The sequence below is a fragment of the Hyaena hyaena genome, unplaced genomic scaffold (genome assembly GCF_003009895.1).
Source record: "Hyaena hyaena isolate Hyena2069 unplaced genomic scaffold, ASM300989v1 scaffold_1, whole genome shotgun sequence".
NCBI lineage: Eukaryota > Metazoa > Chordata > Mammalia > Carnivora > Hyaenidae > Hyaena > Hyaena hyaena.
This window is the reverse complement of record NW_024080633.1, coordinates 6,981,859-7,000,078: the sequence shown is the minus strand read 5'-3', so window position 1 is coordinate 7,000,078 and position 18,220 is coordinate 6,981,859. Positions and strand designations below refer to the sequence as shown.

General features: G+C 61.8%; 2 protein-coding genes across 5 annotated transcripts; one reads left to right on the top strand and one right to left on the bottom strand.

Moving 5' to 3' along the window:
• Positions 1-202: 202 nt before the first annotated feature.
• ADAD2 (adenosine deaminase domain containing 2) lies at positions 203-7,624 on the bottom strand. 4 transcript variants are annotated; one of them, XM_039223308.1, is made up of 11 exons: positions 7,326-7,620; positions 7,074-7,217; positions 2,544-2,684; positions 2,220-2,258; positions 2,000-2,125; positions 1,747-1,897; positions 1,488-1,655; positions 1,134-1,363; positions 763-1,006; positions 445-565; positions 203-362 (listed from the first exon to the last, which is right to left on the bottom strand). In XM_039223308.1, the coding sequence occupies exons 1-11, from the start codon at positions 7,543-7,545 to the stop codon at positions 258-260; spliced, it is 1,689 nt and encodes a 562-aa protein (XP_039079239.1). In that variant the 5' UTR covers positions 7,546-7,620; the 3' UTR covers positions 203-257. The 4 variants fall into 4 exon arrangements, with proteins under 4 accessions (XP_039079239.1, XP_039079119.1, XP_039079170.1 ...); XM_039223188.1 differs by having other exon boundaries at positions 7,074-7,621; XM_039223239.1 differs by lacking the exon at positions 2,220-2,258 and having other exon boundaries at positions 7,074-7,621.
• Positions 7,625-11,729: 4,105 nt separating this feature from the next.
• On the top strand, positions 11,730-18,163 carry TAF1C (TATA-box binding protein associated factor, RNA polymerase I subunit C). The gene is made up of 14 exons (XM_039227649.1): positions 11,730-11,952; positions 12,813-12,894; positions 13,071-13,168; positions 13,242-13,331; positions 13,425-13,498; positions 14,063-14,301; positions 14,415-14,531; positions 14,626-14,743; positions 14,825-14,896; positions 15,046-15,181; positions 15,321-15,464; positions 16,209-16,383; positions 16,462-16,599; positions 16,681-18,163. The coding sequence occupies exons 1-14, from the start codon at positions 11,815-11,817 to the stop codon at positions 17,628-17,630; spliced, it is 2,571 nt and encodes an 856-aa protein (XP_039083580.1). The 5' UTR covers positions 11,730-11,814; the 3' UTR covers positions 17,631-18,163.
• Positions 18,164-18,220: the final 57 nt, after the last annotated feature.

Here is an 18,220-nt window from a genome sequence, read left to right as displayed (position 1 = left end):
CTCCCCACTCATGAATGCTTAAGAGGGTTGCAGGCTATCCCTTCCTTCCCAAAAAACCAACAGCGAGAATCACCAGAAACTGCTCTTTTATTCAAGTTTTTCATGCCACAGCTCTCACCCTCCACCCCGTAGGCCCCTCCCTGTAACCCCAACTTCGCCCGTGCATCCCCTTCCCCCCACGCGCCTCCCCACCCCACCCCATCCCTCCCCAGGCTCCAGCTTGGCTCAGGGACCCCGTGTGGCCCAGCAGGTCGGCTTCAGTCCCTGAATTTGTCCACCAGCGGCTTCGAGGGCCAAGCCCCCAGGCCCTGCTGGTCCAGAAGGAGAGACAGCTGCCTGCGGGCGTCCCGGTAAGGTCCGGCCTAGGACAGGACAGGAGGGTGCTGAGCACGTGCCTGCTGGGGGGGTGGGACAGCGCGGCCGGAGGGGTGGGGAGACGCTGACCTTGGCAGCCTCATAGGTCTCCAAGGCCAAGAGGCAGGACTTCCTGAGAGCTGTGGCGGCCTGGCGGAAGGCTTGGAGAAAGGCTGCCTTGCAGAGGCGGGACGGAGGCCCGAGGGAGGCCCTGGAGACAGAGAGAGAAGGCGGAGCTGACCTGCCCACACCCTGCAGCTCCCGCCACCTCCGTTCTCCGCCATGGCGATCTCGGGTTCACGGCTGCCACAGGGTGGGTGATGGAAGCACCGGCCATGGTCACAGAGCGAGGCACCCACCCCACAGGCAGGGAGCCAGAGATCCCTTACCACCGTGGTCCTTTCTTACTCGGCCTTCACACGCCCGGTGGCCATATCCACAACCTCGACATCGGTGTCCCCCAGGCTCCAGTTGAGGCTCAGGCCATGGCAGGCGTTGGGGGTAGGATCCAAGGGGGCCACAGGGGGCCCCGAAAACAGGTGCAGCATGGTACGGGCATAGGGAGGTGGTAGGCATGGCTCCAAGACCCTGTCTAGGTTGGGCCGGGTGTGGATGGCCCTGCTCAGAGTTGGGGGGTCGTGGCAGGGGTCGGCTGAGGGGACAGAGGCACAGGACCAGGTCTGGGTCACCGCCACCCTCTCCCACACCCCACCCAGAGCCCGCCTTCCACCCTCACCTCAGCACCCCCACCACCCTCCCTCCCTGCCCCAGACCCTCACCCAGGACGAGGCTGGTGGCATAGAGGGGAGGCAGGAAGTGGGCGAGCAGGGCACCGCCCACCCCCAGCACGACCCAGCGCGCCAGCTTGTCGCTGGCGGAGAGGCAGCCCACGTGGGTGTCACGCAGTGTGGGCGCCACGTAGCACACGGGCCGCAGCTCGCCGCGGATGTGGGCCTGCAGGCGGGGGGGCGGGCTGTGCAGGAAGCTGCCCTCGGCGGACGGGGGGAGGCTGTAGGGGCGCGGGAGTGCGCGGGCACCGGGCATGAGAGTCAGGGCTGTTCTAACCCCTCCCCGTCCTGCCCTCCCCGATGCAGCCACACCGAGCCCGCCCCCGCCCTGGTGCCCCCACATACTAGATGTCGTGAGCAGCTCCCTGGGGGGTGTTGCTGATGTAGAGGTGGAGGAAGATCTGGGGCTTGAGGGCAAAGGGGGGCCCGGGCCCAGGCTGGGGGGCCAGTACCGACCGCTCCTTGCCCTTGGGGCCGCCCTGTGTCGCCAACAGGAGCTGCCGGAACAAGAACCTGGGAGAGGCAGGTGGAGGAGCGGCTGGGGCCCGGGGGCCCGCGTCCTGCCCACGGCTGCCCCCAGGGGCCTGGCCCGCCCGCCCCTCACCTGCGCAGGGCCCGGCGCGCCACCACCAACCCGTGGCCATCGTGGAGCTGGCGGCCAGAGAACTCCAGGCGGCGGGCACAGCTGCTGCTGCCGGTGCCCAGCGCCACCAGCTGGTAGACCTCCTTGGCGTGGCCCCTGGCGCCCGGGACCTCTGTGAGGGAAGGGGGTGGAGACGTGCCGGCCACGGCAGGGGGCCCACGTGGAGGGGGCCGGGGGCTGCGACCCGGGGTGGGGGGGCAAGGGCAAGGCCTACCTCTCTCCAGGATGACGGCGGCCACGGTGCTCTTACAGGCCCGGTAGGGGGAGGTCGTGTCCACCAGACGGTCAAAGCCGGCACTGACCACGGCCGCGCAGCGCTGCTCGTGGGTCAGGATGTTCTCTGCACGTGGGGAAGAGGGTGGAGGTGGGGACTCCCAGGCTGTGCCCCTCTCCTCACCACGGGGGTTGGGTCAAGGGGGGCCCGACCTACCTACCTACACTCAGAGGGGTGAGTGGGAGCCTGCTGGGGGTCTCTGGAAGAGAAACAAGGGGGGCGGGTTGCCGTGGGTACCAGCGCCTGCCGTCCTGTGCTTTGTCCTTCGGGAAGCTAAGGTCCATCGGTGGGAGTGTGGGAGGATCATCTTCCAGAAGCCCCAAATTCCTGGGCGGCCACCCCTCCCCCTGCAGCCCCCACACCCCCAGGGTGGGCCGGCTTCAGAGGAATTAGGGCAGGGGTCAGCTCACACCCCGCTGCCCGGCTCCCTGCAGGCGACACCCCAGCCGTGCACACGCTATACTGGGTTACCTGTCGCCCTCACCTGCGCTCCCCAGCTGACTGCGGATGTAGCGGAGGGCGGAGAGCGCCGCCTGCTGTTTGGCCTCCGGCCTGCTGCTGGCCCTGGCTGAGGGGCAGAGCCGCCCGTCCACCTCGGCGCACACGGAGAAGGGGAGGCAGGGGTCTGCGGAAGGAGGGGGGGGTGAAGCTGCGACCCCGCGCTCCGTCCCCCTCATGGGTCGCCCTGAGCCACGGCCCCTGTCAGCCCCTTCCTCCTCCCCCCCCCCGCCCCTGCAAACTATTGGCCGCCAGGCAATTTTGCCAAAAAAGAAAGCCACAGGGGCGCGTGGGTGGCTCAGTCGGTTAAGCGCCCGACTTTCGCTTAGGTCATGATCTTGCGGTTCGTAGGTTTGAGCCCCGCGTCGGGCTCTGTGCTGACTGCCAGCTCGGAGCCTGGACCCTATTTCAGAGTCTGTGTCTCCCTCTCTCTCTGACCCTCCCCTGCTCACGCTGTCTCTCTCTCTCCTAGAAATAAATTAAAAAAATATTTTAAAAAAATATTAAAAAAAAAGTCACAGAGAAGAGTGGGGGCCTTCACTAAAAAGGACATAATGACACATGAAAATGAGTAGCAGTCTTAAAAAGACTACCACGGAATATTTGAATACGCTCAAAACGCGTAGTGTGGATTCACGGCAATCCTGCACCGGGAATGGATTCCATGCCGGAGACTGTACCCCAGGTCTTGTGTTCAAAGCCCCGCGTTCACACAGGGCATCAAACACCTGTATCTGCCTGCTGATTCGTCTCCTCGGTTGGCAGCGTGCCTTTTCTTTCTCGGCTAAAACCTCTGAAGAGAGGAGTCAGTTTCCCAACACCGGGGCGCCCGTGGGGAGCCGAGGCCCGTGTCTCGCGCCACGGAAGCCCCGATGCTGTGGTTTGCCCGGGCGTGTTTGTCACAAGTCGGTGGACAGTGCCACGTTCTCTGGGAAGTGGGGATTCGAACTCTGTGCGGACCTCCCTGCCAGCCGAGGCTTACAGACTGTCAAAATGGGGGTCCTACGTCAGTTAAGAAATGAAACCGAACTGTCAAACTGAACTGTCAACCGTTTTTTTTTTTTTTTTGTTCCGGGAAAAATGGCTTTAAGGCCAACTGGTTGTGAGAGGAGGATGCTCGTGACAAGGACGTCAAGAGCAAGGATGCTTCTGGAGCGTGTACCTAGAGACAGCGAGGGGGAGGGGGACACGGGGCCGCCCACCCCCGGAGAGTCCTGACACCCCCTCTGCGAGAGGCCTGCATGACCCCGTGTGACGGAGGGGGGCACACTACAGGCAGGTGGCATGGACCCACCCCTCCAGACCTCGCCCACACGGCTGTTTCTTTTTTTTAATTTTTAAAAATATTTTACTGATTTCTGAGAGGGACAGACAGCGTGAGCAGGGGAGGGGCAGAGGGAGAGGGAGTCACAGAATCCGAAACAGGCTCCAGGCTCTGAGCTGGCAGCACAGAGCCCGACGCGGGGCTCAAACCCACGAACTGTGAGATCGTGCCCTGAGCCGTGAGACGCCAACCAACTGAGCCCCCAGGCGCCGCACGGCGGTTTCTTTTCTAGAGGTTCAGCTAGAGGTTCTAGAGTTTGAGAGACTCATCTACCGAACGCTGTCATTTCAGGTGTGACTGGGTCACGAGGCAGAAGCAAGCCCTGGAACTGGGGTCACCTGGTGAAGGGGCCTAAGCCCACTTCAGTTCCCGGTTCTTGCTGGTACTTGCCGCGAAACGGTTTCCCGAAAGGACTACCCTTTCAGAAGGGAGCCCGCCTGGCAGTGCTCCTTGCTGACGCTGAGACTCACTCCCAGTCGGAGGGCATCTAGACCTCCACCTCGCAGGTGCAGGCAGAGCGCTGGCATCGGAGCAGCCCCTGGGGCCGGATTAACCGCAGGGGAAAGTGAAGACACCGGGCGGATCCCCGCGGATCCCTGCCCCTCCCCGCCCCCACTCAGGCCCTTGCAGCTAATGGTGCCCGCGCTGGGACAGACAGAGCACAGGCCTCCCGGTGGGCAGTGCGGCCAAGGACAGGGGCTTACCACGTGCGCTCGTGCCCAGAATCCCAACCTGAACCCAGGCCCGAGGAAAGACACAGACCCAAAGGGTAGGGCTCTCTACAAAACCACCAGCCCTTACTCTTCAAAAACATCCATTTTCCCGAAGACAAAGATGGGTCGGGGACTGGTTTCACATTAAAGGAGACTAAAGAGGGGCGCCTGGGGGGCTCAGTCGGTGAAGCGTCCGACTTCGGCTCACGTCATGATCTCACGGTTCGTGGGTTCGAGCCCTGCATCGGGCTCTGTGCTGACAGCTCAGAGCCTGGAGCCTGCTTCTGATTCTGTGCGTGTGTCTCTCTCTCTCAAAAATAAATAAAACATTGGGGCGCCTGGGTGGCTTAGTCGGTTAAGCGTCCGACGTTCGCTTAGGTCATGATCTCGTGGTTCGTGGGTTCGAGCCCCGCGTCGGGCTCTGTGCTGACTGCCAGCTCGGAGCCTGGAGCCTGTTTCAGTCTGTGACTCCCTCTCTCTCTGACCCTCCCCTGCTCACGCTCTCTCTCTCTCTCCTAGAAATAAATAAAAATAAATAAAACATTAAAAAAAAAGACTAAAGTGACGGACAGCTACATTACAGGTCATGCTGGCTGGGGTAAATGGTTATTACTGGGACAATTGGCCCAACTCAGGTGCGAGTGATAATCAGGTAACAGTGTTACATCTAGTTCCAGAATTTGATCACTTACTGTTGTTATAGAAAATAAGTTCTTGTTCTTAGGAGATACACTTGGGCATTTAAGGAGTAAGTTAACTTTGGTCAGAAAAAAAGTAACGTATTTGTATATAAATAAATATAAAGAGAGAGGGAGATATACACAAAACAAAGGTGCAAATGCTAACTGGATCTGGAGGAAGAGCTTATGGGAGTTTTAATACTGTTCTTTAAAAAATTATCAAATAAAAACTAAAACAACTTGGGGCAACTTGGTGGCTCAATCGGTTAAGCGTCTGACTTTGGCTCAGGTCATGATCTCACAGTTCATGGGTTCGAGCCCCATCTTGGGCTCTGTGCGGACAGCTCAGTGCCTGGAGCTTGTTTCAGATTCTGTATCTCCCTCTCTCTCTGACCCTCCCCTGCTCATGCTGTCTCTCTCAGAAATAAATAAAAAACATTAAAAGAAACCCCCTAAAACAACTAAAAACAGCGCCCCCATGTAACAGTTTACCCATGTAAACAAGGGGCAGGAGTATCCTAAGCAGAAGGGAGAGGTGATACAACCCAGGGGTTCACACTGTGTGAGGCAGCTACAGCCTCTCTGGCCTCAGTCTTCTGGTCTGTAAAATGGCATGGATAGTACTATACCTCCCTTAAGGAACAGTCATGAAGATTCCAGGCGTTCACGTGGCCCGAGCGCTTCAGTTGCCTGGCTCATGGTCCAGAACCCAAGGATGCTAGCTATGATCATCTGTGCTGAATCCATCATCTTTTCTGCATTCTTGGTGCTTCCGAATTTGGGGCCTTGAGCCTGGAGAGGCTGCCTCTCCTAGGACTGGCTAATGGCAAACCACTTCCTTGCAAACACACCTCTGATGTAGACACCAACCAATCCTAGAGCTCATACCCCAACCATCAACCCTAGATCACCCCACAGACAGGTACTGGGCAACCAGGGCTACCCTCGTAATCCCAAACTTCCTCAGTGCCTTGCCTTATACAATCCTGAGCTTACCCAGTGTACCTAAGCTGCCTCAACCATTCTCTCCTGAGAAAATCCCAACAAAGGCTCTGTGCTCTTCTCTCCCTGTGCTTCTGCCTCCCAACCAACTCTGGTCCCGTCCCCCGTGGCCCTATGTGGAAAGCTGTCTCCTGTTCCTAGGGGTCTGTACTTGTTTCTCCTTGACAGTTGTCTCCACACCTGCTGCCTTAGCATCCCTGATGAAAACAAGCCCCATTTTCACTGTACATTTTTAATACAGTACCTTTTCGTGAGCTGTTCATTTGGGGTTCTCTTAGGCACTTTTCCAAGTGCTCCCAACAACTAGACAGATAACTCTCTTACCATCTCCTTAGAAACCCAGAATGCTCTGGCATAAGGTTGGGGACCTGAGTTTAGGAGCTGGGGTCCCGCTCTGTGTGTCTGTGTCAGAGGTGGGGAGGGTACACCGAAGAAGAGGAAAAAACACGGTGACGAGTACAGCTCCAGCCAGTGCTGCCATTATCACACTGCGCTTGATACGTCAGGGGGCTGGCCCTCACTCAGGGAGCTGCAATGTTGGCATGGCAACTGTAACTGCATGTCAGCGGTCCTCAAAGAAAAAACAGTGCTGAACGGCTGGGTAGCTTGGGCCAAGTCCCGTACCTTGTCCAAGTTTCAGAGGGGGGATAGGGCTCCCCCTGCTGCTGGGGCTGTGCCCCCCCATGTGTGGCACCGTGGGGCTCCCGGCTCGGGCGCGCAGGCCCGGCTCACGGTCCCTCCGCCACCGCGTGGGGCGAGCCCAGGGAGCGCTGCGGTCGCAGGCCACAGAGCCTCACCTGCCGTCCGGTCCTCTCGGAAGTTCAGGGAGACGCCCGCGCTGGCTGCGTACTGCGCGAGCAAGGCCACCGCCTGGCCCGGCGCCGGGTCCTTGAGCTGCAAGCCCAGCTGTCCGGCCACCGTCGGGAAGTCCCTGGCTGGCCCTGGAGGCGGGACAGAGACCCTCGGAGACCTCCCCATCCGTGCCCCCGCGTTCTCCCGTGCCTGGGCTGCCCCCAGCTCCCCGACTCCGGTCCCCGCCCCGGGCCCACCGTCTCCTGCTGCCGAGGCCTGGGGCTGCCCGTCCCCGTCGTCGTCGTCGTCGTCGCTCCCAGCGCCCGGGGCGGCCACGGACTCCCAGGGGTCTTGGCCCAGGCTGGCCGAGGGCTGCCAGGGGCTGGGCCTGGGGAGGATTTGCAGGGACGCCGCCAGGCGAGGCTTCCTGCGGCCGCTGTCATCCGTGCCTGGGGCGGTGCTGGCTGGTGACGCCATGGCTGGACGCGGGGACCCGAGGGGACCAATCTCACTCCGACCGCGCCCTTTTACACACGCTGGCGCCGGTCCACGTGAGGCGCACAGGCCTGGGCGGACCTTCAGGACAAGCTCCGCCCCCACCTCACGGCTGGCCAATGAGAGCCTGCAGAGCTCTGTCGGACAGCCTGCCCAGCCAATTGGAGGCCAGCCTCCTGGATGCCAACCGCCAGGCTATAGAACACTGGTTGACTGATCTTTTAACGCCCTGCCTCCCTGGGTGGTTGTTCAGGCCAGGGAGTGGGGAGCGGAGGAAGGCGGGTGGGGACCCGTTAACTGTTTTCCCCACCCTGAGTGGTCCTGGAAGTGCAGACCCGGGAAGGGGCCTGGGGGTGCGCGTCCAGAGCCTCAGCCTTACTCCCGCCCCAAGATGCTCCCAACTACACCCGTCACACCAGACCGCCTCCCACCAATAAGCTTGCGTGGGGGCGGGGGTGGGGGGAGTATTTATCTGATAAACGCAGGAGTTCTAAATTGAATCAGTCCCGCACAGCATCTGAAGGATCTACATTTAAAGACTGTTCACTGTAGGCCTTCCTGAAGCTTCTAGCCAAAATTAGCCACTTGGCACCCCCTCTTTTTTTTCAAAAGGGATTTTAAGTTGGCTTATAAAAACACCCCAGGACAACAGTTCTTTAAGATAAGGGACTAGGGATGAAGGGGAAAAAAACAAAAACAAAAACAAGAAGAACTTAGGGATAAAGACAATTTGCACATGGCCTTCTGTGATGCAATAGGCAATTGTTTTAAGGGGCCACAAATTTAACGGAGTCTTACAGGAGCCAATGACCAGGAAAATATGATCTGTTACTCAGTTCATAGTCTGTAAGATCTGTCGCTGTTGCTGCCACCTCTAGTGATTGCTACCTTTGGGTAAGACAAGGCTAACCAGGGGGTGTGGATGCTGGTGCTAACGAGGAGCAGTTAGTGGATCCAGGGACGTTTGACCTGGGAAGAGCAGGCAGGAGAGAGTCACGCTCCTGTAGCCGCGCACTGAAAAAAAGTTCTCAGACACTCAGCCTCAAATTAGACACTTAGATTTAGAAATTGATTTTTTAGAAATAATGGTTCTCACGGAGCCTGGGTGGCTCAGTCAGTTAAGCATCTAAATCTTGATTTCAACTCAGGTCATGATCCCAGGGTTGTGGGATGGAGTGCACGTCAGGTTCCACACTGAGTGTGGATCCTGCTTGGGATTCTCTCTCTCCCTCACTCTCTGCCCCTCCCCTGCTCGTGCTGTCTCCCTCTCTCTCCCTCAAAATAAATACATAAATATTAAAAAAAAATAATGGTTCTCAAAGTGTGGTACCTGGACCAGCATCACCAGCGTCACCAGCATCACCTGGGAATTCATTAGAAATGCAAATTCTTGAATCACATCCCAGACCTACTGAACCAGAAACCCTGGGGGTGGGGCCCAACAAAGTAGTTTAATAGGCCTTCCAGGGGATTCTGTTGCACGCTCAAGTTTGAGAGCTATTGGGTTATGATAATGGTAAGATTTATGATTGCACAGTAGTTCTTCAAGTGTGACCCCCCTCCCCCAGACAACCACAATCAGCATCACCTGGGAATTTAGGAATGCAAATGATCGGGTCCTCCCCACCCCCACCCAGTAACTATTTTACACGCCATTCAAATAATGGGATGAAAGCTGGGACTCGAGAAGCAATGCCTAGAGCTGTATTTGCGTGACCACTGGGAGAATCTCGCGCACTCTAGGGGTACCTGTACCCCTAGTTATAAAGATGTGAGGACATAGGACATGAGGACAATTCTTTGGATTTCTACTCACTGATATAGTGCTTGGTTCATAGGAGAGGCTCCGTACTCAGTGTTTGTTGAGTGAATTAATTTAATACTGAACAACAAGCCTGCAGGGATGGGATTCATCCACGTCAAACTGGCCTTCACTACACGGACCTGAGGGGACTGTACGGTCTACGGTCCATTCCCATTCCCCCTCCACCCGGGAGGTGGCGCTCCGCCGCGGCCGCGGAGGCCGGGGTGGGAGGCGGGACTTCCTGCCTTCGAGGGAGCACTTCCGGCCTGTCCCGGAAGACCGTTAAGTGCCGTGGTGGTGCGGTTCCATCCCGGGCGCTGGAGTCGGGGTGGAGTTTTCGGGCTCCCTGGTGGCGCGCGGGGTAGGCGGGTGTCCCGCCAAGCTCCGGGCCGCCCCGACGGCGGGGCGGCGGGGAGGGGGGGGGTCTCCGGGCCGCGAGCGGAGCTCCGGCTCTGTCTGGGCGCGGGTCCGCGGGCGCCACGCCGGGGGACGTTGGGACAGCTTCCCCAGCCGCTGCACAGGGGGCTGCCAGCTCCTGCGTCGGGGAGCGGTAAGGATCCCACGCACGCGGCCTGTGGCAGCACCCGTCCAACACGGGGGGCCAGTTCTCGCGGGGCCTCTGCCGGTCGCAGGTGAGGGCGGGAAGTGAGGCTGCCTCGTCCGGGGGGCTTTTCCGTGCTCGGGGGCTCCAGCAGCGCCCTCTGCCCGCGTTTGTTTGAGGCTGTTTGGATCCTTGCTCGTCGTTCATTTCTGGATTTGTCCTTTGAGTTTACGTGCACGGATCGCTACTATGGAGCACATACCGAGGCACGGGGAGAGTGAAGTCCTTCCCCGTGGGGACTGTTAGAGCAGTTTCGAAGCACATAGCTTCGTCTTTAAATATCTAATCACACGTTGCAGTGCGTGCTCTGGAGACAAGGGGCAGGGTGTTGGGGAGGAGAACCTGCCCGAGGCTTCCCGTCTGGAAATCCGAAGGATGAGTAGGATTTTGTAGGCGGGTGGGAAGGGTGCTGGTGTTGATTGTAAGCGGAGAGGTGGTGTGCGGTGAAAGGACAGCGAGGAAATCCCTCAGGAGGTCAGTGTGCTTGGGGCCCAGGCACAAGCGACGAGCTAGACGTGAGCTGGAGACGGGTTTGGAGACGTGGCCACGCTGCTTTATCAGGGATGCGGCCACCTTGGGGACGCGTGGGCGCTCCCTCACTGCCGTCAGGACGAGAGGTCTGTGGAAACCAGTGTTTTGCACAAGGATTCACTGTGCACTTCGTGACTCCCGCCACTGCCCGCCTGTTGTGTTATGGGAAAGAGGAGGATCGCAGCAGCGAACTCAGGGATGAATCAGATACAGTTCCTGCCCTGGGCGAGAGCTCACGGTCTCTCACGAGATATTCGCTCACTTGAGAAGCGTTTATTGACCCTGCCGTGTAACCGGTATTTTGCGCGAGACACGGCATGTAGGGAGATTACAGAATAAACCCATAAAACGCAGTGGCCGCTTCCAAGGGAAGAGATTGCTGTTTACCAAGACTAATGCATCTGTTTGCTTTTGGATGCATGGCAGAGTAGGGTTCAGAACGTGGACTGAATTGGATGGGGGGGGGGCAGTTCAAGCTGTTGGCTTTGGGCAATATGTTTTTTTAATTCAATTTTGAGAGGCAGAGTAAGTGTGGGGGAGGGGCAGGGGGAGAGAGGGAGACGCGGGCCCTGAGCTGTCAGCACACAGCCTGACACGGGGCTCGAACTCACTAACCAAGAGATCATGACCTGAGCCGAAGTCGGACGCTCAACGGACCCAGGTGCCCCCCGACATAAATTTATTACTAATCAACACACAGTTGGATTTTCTGCAACGTACTGCACCTGACAGCAGGAAGACAGATGAATAAGACTCATTCTCTAGCCGGGGGTGAACTTGGGTTGGTCTTGGGAGTGTAGCCCGGGGTGTAGGGTGTGGAGTGTACAAGTGTGTGGTTGTGACACGTCACACGTGACAGGCTATGGTAGAGGCTGAGTGCTCGCCACCTGGCTGACTTCATCCCCTCCCACGCTCCTCTCATCCTGTGGCCTCCCTCGTTGCTTCTCACACACTTTCCTGCCCCAGGATGTTTGCATGTGTTCATTCTGCCAGGAGCCCTCATCCCCGTCGTCTGCTTGGTTCTGTTCCTCATTATGTTGACCTGTGCCAAATGCCACCTTCTGAGTGAGGCTTTCCTGGGCTGCCATTGCCCATCACCATTGCCGTCCCTTCCCTCGTGGCTGGCTGGTTGGTTTTACCGCAGCACTTATTTATATCTAGCGGGAGGCTACATATTGATTTGTTCTTCATCATCCACCTCCCGACATACTATCATGGTCCTTTCAGGGTACTTTTTACTCTCCCGGGAGCGCTGGCAGGCATCGGCAGGTTCAAGTCTCAGAACGCTCTTGCTGCGGGCTTCCCGTTTCCCGGGATGGACTTCCCCAGCCCCCTCCCGCCCATGCTGTTTAGGACCGGGCCCCTGGGGCTGAGTAACGTTCCTGACCTGTCCGCCACGTGCGGCTGGAGGGCCTCGCTCACCCTGCCCGAGCCCCTGGCCCAGAGCTCCCAGGTGAGGATGGCGGGAAGGGCCCTGGCGGCAGCCCCCCCCCCCCACCATTTTCCAGCGTTCACCCCCTCCGTCAGGATGCAGGGTGGGGCGGCAATGGCACAGATCCACCACGACACGAGCGAGCCAGAGCCTCCCCTGGGGGTTACAGAGGGCACCCCGCTCCCCACAGAGGTGTCCTGAGCAGTTGCCTTGCTGGCCCCTCCCTTGCCTTGCTCAGTCTTTCCGTACTTGCCCGGCAGATACTGATCAGCCCCTCCAGGGTGCGGGTGCCTTTCTAGGCCCCGGGATCCAGCCTGAGTGAGTGGGATGCATCCCCTGCCCGTGGGACTAAGGGCTCGGCCCAGTGAGAACACAGCAGTGGGGAGAGCATAGAACCATCACGGAGTGTGATGACGGCTCTGAACCAGCACAGTGGGGATGGGGGGAGGGATGAGGCGGGAGGGGGAGAGGCCTCGAGGACAGGAAGGACAAGGCTCTTTCCCTGGAAGCCCAAGCCGGGCGGCTCCCACTCAGAGGCAGGCTGCATGAGGACCGTGCCAGGCGGGCGAGCTGCGGGCCCCCGAGCGCGTCACTGCCCCGGCCCCCGGGCGGGAGCAAGAGTCAGGCGGCCGTCCGTCACCAGTAGTGGCACGGGGGCTCCTCCTCCGAGAGGCAGCGTGGCCTGGGAGTCAGCAGCGCAGATGGGCCCCGGGCTCCCAGCCCTTCTCTTAGCCAGTGTGTCCAGGGCCAGCCTCCCTGTGCCCCCGTTCCTTCACCAGAAAAGTGACGGGGACCGTTGTCCAGGGAATTAATAAATGACGCATGCTGGCAGCGCCTGGGACCGTGCTGACCGTGGTGGTGTCGGGCTTGTGTGTCCTCAGAATGGGGTGTCGTGCGTGGCCGCAGCCCCGCTCTGGGAGCCAGAAACCCCTGGACCCCTTCCCTTGCTGCTTCCTGGGCCCGGTAAGTGTCTCAGGCCTTGGGGCTCCGTCCCGAGCTGCTCCCCGTGCCGCTTCCGCCCCCCCACCCCCGCCCAGAGGCCTTCCCTCTCCCTGCTGATGACCCACGGTCGTCCGGGCCACCTGGGCCCCTTCCGGTTCCTGAGACGAACCCCTTTCCCAGCCTTGCTGTTCCCTCAGATCCCTGGGACCCTGGGGTGACCGCCCAGGACCTGCTTTTCCGGGGAGGCGTCTCGTTCCGAAGAAAGCCCCAGCCTGTGCTGGATGTCACGGAACAGGTACGTGGCCACACTGGTGGCCGGGGCTGGGCGGCCGGGGCTGTGCTCGGTGACCTGGCCTCCTGTGCTGCAGCTCAGCCGCTTCCTGTGGGACCATGGGGACGTGGCCTTTGCACCCCTGGGGAAGCTGATGCTGGAGAACTTCAAACTCGAAGGAGCACGGGTGAGTAGCCCCTGTCCTGCCTGGAGAGGGGGTTCCCCACTTCCTGTCGGGGCGACCGCGGGGGTGCGGGCTTGACAAGGCCTTTCCACACAGAGCCATTCTAAGAAGAAGACAGTGGTCAGTGTGAAGAGGCTACTCCAGGACCTCGGTGGACACCAGCCCTGGGGGCAAGTGGCTAGTGAGACAGGCCGGGCTGGGCAGGCCTAGCTGCTGGGGGTGTGGAAGGGGCCAGGGCACGGACGCAGGCTCCCGTCACGGTCGTTTCCCCTGCCCCGTGTGGTCCTGAGTCGCCTTCACACACTGCTGCAGCTCTAAGTGGGAGAGGGACTTAAACTCACGGACTACAGGCATGGCTGCATCAGGGTGCTCAAGTAACGTTGATAGGGCCCTGTCTCTCTGTAGTTTCTCATTCGCTTGGCTTGGCGTGTCCTGGACAAACGGTTTCTAAGTGGCAGTAAGATAGCTTATGATTTCACGGAAAAGCCAGTGTCTCTTTGGAGACACTGGCAGAAGTTCCGGGAGGGACGTGGTTGGCCTGGTCCCGTCGCGCCTCCGTGAGCCAGTTGCCCTTGCAGCCTCGGGGCTGGGGAGTAGGGTGGAGTCGTTGCCCAAAGGAAGAAATTCTAGGTAGAGAAAAACTGCACCTGCTGGCCCGGCCTCCCTTGGGAGGGAGCCTAGGCCTCCTCTCAGTCACTGCCACGGCCTCAGCCCCGCTGCTCTCCGGTCCCCAGGTGTCCCTGGGCTTTCCTCAGCTTCCGGCAGCGCCGGTTCTCCATCCTCGGGGGCCCCGTCCTGGGCACGTCCGTGGCCAGCCTCCTCGGGGACCTGCTGCACGAGGAGCTGGCCCTGCGCTGGGAGCAGCTTCTCCTGGACGATGCGTTTACTGGTGGCGCGATGGCCTGGGTGCCCGGGGGGACGCCCGGCGGGGGACAGCTGGTCTTCCCTGCGGGAGGCGCCCTGGACAAGCTGTGTATCCTTTCCTGCCGGGCCGGGGGCCGGGTGCTCTCGGCATGGTCTCCGGGCAGGATGCGGGGGGCTTGCGGGGACCAGAGCTCACACACTTCTCCTTAGCGAGAGGCCCAGGTTTCCAAGAGGTCAGTGTGACCCCTGGCGGTGACCCCCAGGCCCTCGGGGACCCTGGCCACATCCAGCTCCGCGGACCCGTCCGCCAGGTGGTGACCCGTACCGTGCAAGGGGAATGTGAGTCGCTTGGGTACCTCCCTTCCCTTCTCCTTCCCTCCCTCGCTGACTGACCTGCTGCCTGACTCTGACCCTGACCCTCTCCGTCCCTCAGCCCTGCTGGCCGTCCGGTCTGACTACCACTGTGCCCTGTGGAAGGTCCGTAAGCAGGGGCGGCCCGTCCCCCTCCAGGTGCTGCAGGTCGGGAAGGGGGCCACAGGGATCAGCCTCAGGTGAGAGGCTCAGACAGGCTGGCCCGCGAGGAGAGGGGGCATGGGGGGAGGGAGTTGCACTGACCCCACCCGTCCCTGCAGCCCTCACCTGCCGGGGGAGCTGGCCGTCTGCAGCCGTTCGGGAGCCGTCTGCCTGTGGACCCCCCGGGACGGGTAACGCCCCCTTCCTGCAGAAGTCCTCTGCCCCTCTAAACAGCCCCCCTCCCCCTGGGACCACAGCCCGTGTGCCCCATGCACCATGTCCTGGACCCTGGGCCATGTCACCCCGGTGCCCCCGCCCATGGCTGGCCTGTCTCCCCAAGGCTGCAGCAAGTCTACAAGGACCCTGACACCCTCGTGTTCCGGGACCCCTCCCCCTGGCGTTGGGCAGACTTCACGGCCCACCCCCGGGTGCTGACCGTGGGCGACCGCACTGGAGTGAAAATTATCGACACTCAGGTGAGGGGAGGGGACCGGCCCCGGCGGAGCAGTGGGACGGAGCGGATACAGGGGGAGGGCAGGGCCGGGGAGGGCGCCTGGCAGGGGTCTCCCCGCAGCCCCCAGGCTGTGGGAGGGCTGACCCGGGACCCTTCCCCAGGGCCCACCGGGCTGTGGTCTGCTGCTCTTCCGTGGGGGGGCAGAAGCAGCGTGCCAGAAGGGGGAGCGTGTCCTGCTGACGCGGTGCCTGGGGGAGTGTGGCCCCGAGCCCCTGCACCCCACGCTCCACCTCATCCTTACCCAGGTGAGCAGCCTTCCCTCCTCCCCCCTGCACTGGCCCAGAGGGGAAGGAATCTGAAATGTGCTGACAGGTGGGGAGGGTGGGGGGATGGGGGGGCAGGAGCTTGAAGGTGGCCCCAGGGATGGCCCAGGGGAGGGAAGAAACGTGGGGTGTCATGGGGCGTCTGAGGGTCCCCCGAGGGCCCGCCCCGCACCCTGCAGGACCCTGGGCTGTTTGCAGGTGTGTCTCCAGCATAGGTCCCGGGCTGGGGCGGGTTTGGGGAGGGCCCGGGGAAGGCCCGGTGGGTTTCTGTGACAAGACTCCTCTGCGCCTCTCCTGAGACCCTGTCCCTGTGTGGGGTTCCGGGTGACTAACGCACCCGGGAAATGCCTCCTGTGCCATGTGGCGCTAGCCGTGGGGGGGTGGGGGGTGGGAGAGGCTGGCCGGGGGTCACAGTGCTGGGACAGCTCTGGAGCTCCAGCTCATCTGAGAGCAGGGGCGGCACACAGAGCTTCCTGCCTCATCAGACACTTGTCTCAGGCCTCACCCAAGGCCCCCCCAACCCCCATGCCCATCCACCCCCAGCATGGCCGCCTGGGTCCTCCCCTTGGCCATGTCCCCCTCAGTCACGGTCCCCCTTGGTCACAGCCTCCCTGACATTCGTCCCCATCATAGGCCCCTGCAGTCTGGTCACGTCCCCCTCCCACTCCCGCCCCCAGTCAGATAGTCACAGCCCTGGGTCTTGCTTCTTGTGTCCTTTCGCCCCAGTTCTCACTCTACCTGGTGGATGAGCGCCTCCCCCTGGTGCCCCTGCTGAAGTGGAAGCACGAGCTCCCCTCCGCCCCCCTGTTTGCCCAGCTGCTGCCTCCGCCCCGACCCGGCCACCCGTGGCCGCTGCTGCTGGGCGCCCAGGGTGGGGACCTGCGGCTGCTGCAGCTCGCAGGTGAGGGCCGGGCAGGGCTGGGGGAGGGGCCAGGCACAGGAGGCTGGGCGGCCCCTCAAGTCTCTGTCCTTCCTCCAGGAGCGGGGGCCTCTGTGCCCCGGCTGGCGGGCCCCCCCCAGTCTCTCCCCACCAGCAGCGACTCCCTCTCCGCCTTCCCCCTGCTGGAGCCCAAGGGTCAGTGGCGGCTGCAGGAACGTCTGAAAGCGCCAACCATAGGTGCGCTGGGGCAGCCGGACGAGGGGGCGGGGGGCCTGTGCCCCCACCGCGCCCTGGCGTCACTGTCCCCCCGCCCCCCAGGTCTGGCTGCCACTGTGCTGCCCTCCGCCCCCACACCGGCCGTGCTGCTCTTCCAGCTTTCTGCGGCCGGGGACGTCTTCCACCAGCGCCTCTGCCTCCAGGCAGACCCCGGGCCCGACTCCCGCGCCCCCACGGCTTCCTGGACCCCCCAGGCCACTGCCTGCTGCAGCCGGTGGCTGAAGGCCCTGCTGGGGGTGCCGCCGCCTTCCCCCGTGTGGACAGCACCCACCTTCTCCCACCGCCGTGTGCTAGGCTGCGTGGAACAGCGGCCGGGAGAGCGGAGAGGGCCAGAGGGCCTGCGAGCGGCCATGGCCGAAGGGCGGCTCCTGTTGCACAGGGACCTGGGTGCTGTCCCCTCTGCGGAGCCACCGCCCGCCCCCGAACCAGGCCCCGAGGATGAGCTCAGCGCGCGTTTGGAGGCGGCCTGGGAAGGCCAGGTGGCCGCCTGGTGGGAGAGGCAGCAGGGCGGGAGCTCGGGACCCGGGAGGCGGCCCAGGCGGCCCAGGCGCCGCACTCAGCTGTCCAGCACTTTCTCCTCGCTCAGTGGCCGCCTGGACCTCTCGGACGCCACCAGCCCTCCTCCCAGCCCAGGCCGGATGTCCCCTGAGGCCAGGCCGCAACCACCAGTGACCCCACCCTCCCACGAGTTGACCCAGGAGCCGTGGGCTCGGGGTGTCCCCTCGGAGCGGCAGCAGACACTCCGAGACTACATGGCCAAGCTTCCGCTCCGAGCGGACGCCCCGGGAGGCATCTCCTCACCCCTCTCCCAGGCCTCCGGCGTTCGGGCCACCCCCTCCAGGCAGCGGACCTCCCAGGAAGGCTCAGCCGAGCGGCCGCTCCGAAGGCAGGCCCTGGGAGGTGCCGCCGTGGTCTCTTCGCAGGCCTCCAGCGGCCGGGCCACCCCCTCGGGCTCTCAGCCACCACGGAAGAAGCCCCGCATGGGCTTCTGAGGCCCCGGGAGGCTGCCCCCCGCCCCCCAGCCCTTCTTCCTGGACAGCTGCGCCCTCCGCGGCCGGAGCCTGGGAAGTGAAGACGACCATCTCCAGGGAGCAGACCCTTGTGCGTCCCGGCGGGCACGGGACTGCAGGAGACCCCCCCCTCAAAGTGGTCGGGATCCAAGTCAGAGCACCGGGACCCGCAGAGTAGTCGTTTCTGCTGTGTACGCTGTGGCTTGATGGTCAGTCCAAGCCACATGCTGCCCAGGCGCTGGTGTCCCGGCCTGAAGGTCCGTGTCGTGGGGTTCCCTCCAGGGGGCAGTGTTGTGCTTTAAAGTGTGAGGGGCTGAGCTGCATGGGCCTCCCGAGTCCCCATTGTCACCCGGGTCACGGTGCTGGTGCCCTGCCGAGCTCAGGGAGGCCGTGGGTGCCAGTACTGGTTAGTGGGCGTCTGTTGAGCGGTTTCCGCCATGATCTAACATTCACTAGACCAGATGCTCGGTCCTGCATTCAGGGATTGAATAAACTTGGCGGCTGAACGTGGTTTTGAGCGATCAAGTTCCTGAGGCTGGTGGCATCCCATTCTATAGCGTTTGATGCGTGAC